The 6,081-nt window shown below is 31.3% G+C and overlaps 1 protein-coding gene across 1 annotated transcript in view; it reads left to right on the forward strand.

The window, feature by feature from the left end:
* LOC133174436 (receptor-type tyrosine-protein phosphatase T-like) overlaps positions 1–6,081 on the forward strand; it is a 350,605-nt gene that overhangs the window by 242,283 nt on the left and 102,241 nt on the right. The window contains exons 3-4 of the mRNA XM_061309561.1: positions 902–1,156; positions 3,016–3,144. Of these exons, the coding sequence (XP_061165545.1) occupies positions 902–1,156; positions 3,016–3,144 (384 nt within the window). The remainder of the gene's footprint in view (positions 1–901; positions 1,157–3,015; positions 3,145–6,081) is intronic.

A 6,081-nucleotide genomic window follows, 5' to 3' on the forward strand; every position in this document is an offset into this window, starting at 1 on the left:
CGCAATCCAAACTCTGTATACCAAACTATACTATCTAGTGCTTCTACCTTGATATCTGAGTTCTGTTTGATAATGTCTAAAAACAAAAAGATTTTATTATTTTTCTAGCATTGATCATGAACTTTGAAGAATTGATGTGGGATACAATTAGGTCTCAATCGTTTAAAACTTTTTTATGTCATTTTTTCTTCTATTATCATTTTATGTCTGTAGAATTATCAAGACTAAATTGATATATAACTAAACAGCTCTCCGGTGTTTTCGACTACTGTGTTAAACACTATTTTATTTCAAATGCCTTGGACTTTGCCTAAAGTTAGGCAAATGCCTTGAATTTTCAAATTGACGATATGATAGATAATGAATTAAAGTATGATATTTTTTTTTACAAACACCTTATCTATTAAATCCTTGTATTAAGAAGTAATGTTCGCCTAATCCGATAAGATATTATAAAATATGATATATAAACATGATAAACATTTGCAAAAAATTTCAGCATTTTATTTTGCAGTAAAAATGCCTTGTTTACGGACAACCCTCGTATGTTCAGAGAGAAAATTGACATGTGATATGTGTGCATCTTAACAGTTATTCATTTTTTTTTAAATCTTTAGAAATCAACTTATTTAAATAAAAAAGGTATATGTATCACTGAATGAGAGAAAAAATCAAATCAAATTGGTGAAGATAACGAATAGTGATCGATCTTAAAAAAATTAATAAACAATATAAAATTGTGAACAGGGCATAGAATGCGAACGAAATTCCAGAGGTCGATCGGATTAAGTGCCTAAGAGATGTCCATATAAGCATCCCCTGTTGACTGGTCACACCCATTTGTATTGATCAGGTAAACGGAACATTCCATGAAATTAACATTAATATTTTCTCATTTCAGGTGCATCAAATGGCTACACAACACGATTTCTCGGATTTTATGTTTATGTATCCAACACAACAAACAGACTTGATGGTCATCTATGTTTTCACGACACAATCTACATCAGATCCACAATACCAGCTGTCGTCAATATAACGTGCCTTGTACATGGACAATACGTTATCTATTATAATGAGAGACTTTCTAATCTCAATTATCCTACTGGATATTCGGCCTACGCATATAATGAGCTTTGTGAGGTGGAAGTTTACGGTATGAAGGCTTTGAATTTCATTTTTTTTTTCTTCTACCTTAAGATATTTTCTTCTCGCAGATAAATTCAATATTCTCATTTAGAAAGGATGGATTCTTACTACTGTGTAAGGTTCATATACATGATTTATTTTTTTTCCGTTCACCTTAGTTGTAAGCCTGTGGACTTCTTTTTATCACCCATGGTCTTGCGTCTGTCTACAGTCTGTAAACTTTACACATTTTCAATTTCTCTCAAGAACCACTATACTCATTGAAAACAAACTTGAAACAAAGCATTTTTGGTCGAAGGACAATCAAATTGTGCAAATAAAAGAAAATGTTGCCCTGCAAGAGGATTTTTTAAAGCAGGTACTCATTTTTTTTTTTCGAAAACCACTGGAACAGAATAATACAGTGTATGGAACTTGTGTGATTTTTTTCATAACATAATGTAGATTTTGGAAAATTCAAATTATGATCTAGGGAAAGGGGAGCATTACTGGTTAAAAGTTTAACAATTAAATATATGAGGAAAGAACTTAAACTTAAAAATGTCTTTTAAAATACCTTGCAAGAATAGATGAAGTATATATGAAAGCTTCTTAACATAAGTTTTAAATTGTACAAATCAGGGCTACACGGTGATAGGGTAGGGACACATTAAGGTTTCATGTTGTTTAAACTGGAAAAAAAGTCTAAAAATCTCCTCTATAATAGCACGTCCATAATTATTTATATCTTACTTTCATTTGAATTAGTTCCGCCTCTGAAATTCCGTGTGTTATGCCTTGTTGAAAGATTTATATTGTGTGTAGAATTTTTGAGATCCATTACTGTTCGTTATCTTCGTCTTTTCCAATGTAGAATTTTTAATATCCATCACGGTGTATCTTCGTGTTTTCCAACTGGTCTGATTTGTCGAGAAACATTTGTAAAAAGGAAAAAAAAACCTCTGAATGATGAAACAACGCCTTCCAGCGTGAAAAAAGTAGCAACAGTCGACATCGCTTGATGTCAAGTGATATTCCAAAAATGTAGACTGCAAAGAATTTATTAGCGTGCGGTTCACTAATATATGCATTTGTATCAAATATTAAATGAAATATGTGGAGATAACGAACAGTATTCGAGCTCAAGAATCCATTATAATTAAATAAATATAATTTGTAGTTGAGGGTAACATTTAAAATTGTCAACCTAAGGAATCATTGCCTTCTGCGCCTTGGATGGGGCAACAAGACGGGTTTTACAGAGGAGAATATTTGAAAAACTTTCTAAAAATCTTCATGAGAACAGCTGACACATGATAAGTAATATGAATAAAAAAAAGAGATTTTCAATTAGAACACATTCAGTTTTATTTGAATAATAACTCTATTGGTGAGGACTTCACACAATGAGGAATCAACGATTTTTTTTTTTTTTTTTTGGGGGGGGGGGGGGATGTAGGAAAAAATTCTTTGCAAATCTCCCTCTCAAGAATAGAAGGGCAATTTAAAGATCTTGCTATGGAATAATTCTCAAGTAGTTTTCAACTCTTAGTTTCCGGAGAATTATTGGACGGTGTCAACTTGGGAATCAACGTTTCAACGGGAATTAAAAATCAAGTGGAAATACTGAAAAAATCTTTTTAAGAACAGAAAGGCCATGATCAGTGAAATTATTAAGCAAACAATATTTTGATAAGTTAAAATCCTAGTCTCTGGTGATAAGATAGGAACACAAATTGGGATCAAAGTTTACATGTAACTGTGTTATATTTTAGAGAAGTAGTAAATTACAATGCATTCTTAAGATATATCATACTTCAGTATATAGAAGAAAAATGTATTTTGTTTAATGTATTCCAAGGAAGGCCTTTAATTTATTGTTTGAAGGTTGTAAAGCTGGATACTACGGACCTAATTGTTCCCTCCCCTGTCCTAACAATTGTCGTTACTGTCATATAGAGACAGGAGTGTGTTCTTGGTGTAAACCTGGCTATCAGGGAGATCAGTGTGCACTAGGTTTGACATTGTAATTCATTTTATAAGAATCTTTAAAGACAACAAGTGCTATAATCATCAAAGTGCTTTTTTGAGACACATACTTCCCAAAGTTTTCAGATATATTACAGTCCATTACATAGTTTGTTGGTATTTTTTTTTAAATATTATAAGTAATGCATGTGTGTGCAAATGGGACATCTGGAAAAACATAATACATTCAGAAAATATTGTATTTGTTAAAAATTCTAATAGAATGTGATGGTGGCAGTTATGGACAAGATTGTAGATTGCAATGTGGAGCTTGTCTGGGATATAAACAATGTAATCACATCAGTGGTTCATGTCCTGTAGGCTGTGATGCTGGATATGAAGGGGAATTTTGTGATGAAGGTGATATAACTCGTGAAATGTTTCTAATCATGTATTTTTGACAATCATAATTTTTGCATCATTACATACAATTAAACAAATAAATCTAATAGAGGGATACAATATTAATACAGTATCTTTCACTTGCGAGATGATTATATTAATATATCTCTTAACATCATTACAGAGTGTTCGGTAGGAAAGTTCGGAAAAAACTGTGAACAAGATTGTAATGAAAACTGTAAGGATCCCTTTAAATGCAACGGAACGACCGGAAAGTGTAAAGGTGGATGTCAACCGGGCTGGGAAGGACTTCATTGTAGTAATGGTATGCTGTATTTAACAATTTGAAAAGTTGATGGTGTAGGGTACTTACATGTATCGGTATTAACGGTTAAAGTGTATTTATAAGTTTTCAGTTTCAATGGTTGATGGTAAAGTGTATTTAAAGTATTCAATGATTAAAGGGATAGTGTATTTAACAGTGTCAAATGTAAATGGTATAAGAGCTTATCAGAGTAAATGATTAATTATATGACAATTTAACGTTTGAATGGTAGATAGAAAAGAATTTCTTACAGTATTTATTGGTTTCAGTATATTGCTTATTTATCATTGTCAATAGGTGATCACTGTTAACGGTTAATGGTATACTGCATTTTACAATTTAAATGATTGATCGTATAGTGTAATTAACAGTGTTATTGGTATAGTGTACTTATTAGTGTTAATGATCAATGGTATAATGCATTTAACTGATTGAAATGTTGATGCCATAATGCACTTTTTATAGTTAGTGGCATAATGTACTTATCAATGTTAATGGTTAATGGTATAGGAATTTAACGTTTAAAGAACCTTTATTTAACAGTTTTAATAGTTTATTCTGCATGCTATATATTTATATACATGTACCTGTTTGGTTAATCCGTAATTAACTTTTTAAGGCATTCTTTAGCAATGTTTTTTAAATGAACAGTTCAAGAATAAAGTAGTATTTTCCCCAGATGATTACTAAATGTAATGAAAATATGTTTTCCTTACAAATGAACACTTGACCATTTGTTTACTTGACACAGTGGGTGCAAGAATTCAAATGGTGGGTATAAAAAACATTACCCTATGTTGACACTATCATAATGGATGCCCGAGAGTTACGTAGATATTTTACATTTTTTTGAAAACGTAGTCCTAGCAAGCCATATGTTAAAGAAAGAAAAATGAAAAAAAAATCACAAGGAAATCTCTATATTTTACATCATCAAAATACGAAAATCATCGTTAACAATCAATCCCAACAATACAATTTGCTTTAGAATCCCTATGCAATAAATATGGCTTAACCTGTTAATATATATGTGACGAAGTTATACGAAATTGAAATATGAAAGAAATCTTTGCTGACCTTATTTATTGCAGGGAAAATCAAAATATGCTATTTATTGATGTTAGTCTGACATATTTTAAAGGCAGTTAAAATTGCAGTTATGTAAGAAAGTCATATCTTCAACGAATGTTTAAAATTGAATACTATTTTGCCCTTTTCGTACAACTTAATAATATATCCATCCTCTCTTTTTAAACATGATGTCATTCTATTTGAATTAGAATGCTCCAATAACAGATATGGCGTAAACTGTAGTGAGCCCTGTGGTAATTGCCGGGATCCTTCCTCTTGCCACCACATCAATGGATCATGTTTTAGTGGATGTGGCAGAGGTTACCAAGGAGCATACTGTTTACAAGGTACCGTATATTTACGATATATATTCAGAAATAAAGTAACAATGTAATGGAACTTTCCTCCCTTATAATGAACTAAATATATAAATATATCCCTTGATACCTTAGAATATTTATGTCTCTCATTACTTTCAGAATGCAGTCCATATACTTATGGGTTTGATTGTATACAAAACTGCAGTAAGAGTTGTATTAATAATACCTGTAATATCGTCTCTGGAGATTGTCTAATTTATGGGGTGGGTGTATTAAGCTATGGATAAATGTAATAAAGATGTCTATCTCTCTTTATGTACTTCATAAAGTTTTATCAATGAATCACAAAATAACTACTGTGTATTTTACGCACATTTAAGGCCTCAACTCAGAATAATGATGGAAACAAACAGATAGCAGTCATTGGCGGAATTGCTGGAGCTTTGATTGCCGTTCTTGTAATTTTCATCGTGGTTCTGATATTGAGAAGGTAATCTTCACTTACGTCTTTCACAAAACACTGATTTCAAGGCATATCGGTATTGAACCTAAGTAATCTACTACTTGACCCTTATTACAACATCATTTTCTTACAATTATCCATCTAATTAATTAGGCACCATGTAAATAAAGTCACGGAAAAAACGAGAAGGACGAAAAAGACAGTGCAATGTGAGATATTTCTTATATATATATATATTTTTTTTTTTCTTTTAAAGTTAACTTATTTTTATACCTTATATAAAATCAAGACAATTAATCGATTTCTGTTTTAAGATGAAGAAGGAGATAGTGAGGAAAAGGTTACTGGCATTGATTCAAACAAGTCAACATTGTCGAAAAGACAAAGGATTAAAACTTCAGTGA

The sequence above is a fragment of the Saccostrea echinata genome, unplaced genomic scaffold, assembly GCF_033153115.1.
Source record: "Saccostrea echinata isolate AGI-Se365-2 ecotype Australia unplaced genomic scaffold, CSIRO_AGI_Sech_v1 ptg000058l, whole genome shotgun sequence".
NCBI classification, from domain to species: Eukaryota; Metazoa; Mollusca; class Bivalvia; order Ostreida; family Ostreidae; genus Saccostrea; species Saccostrea echinata.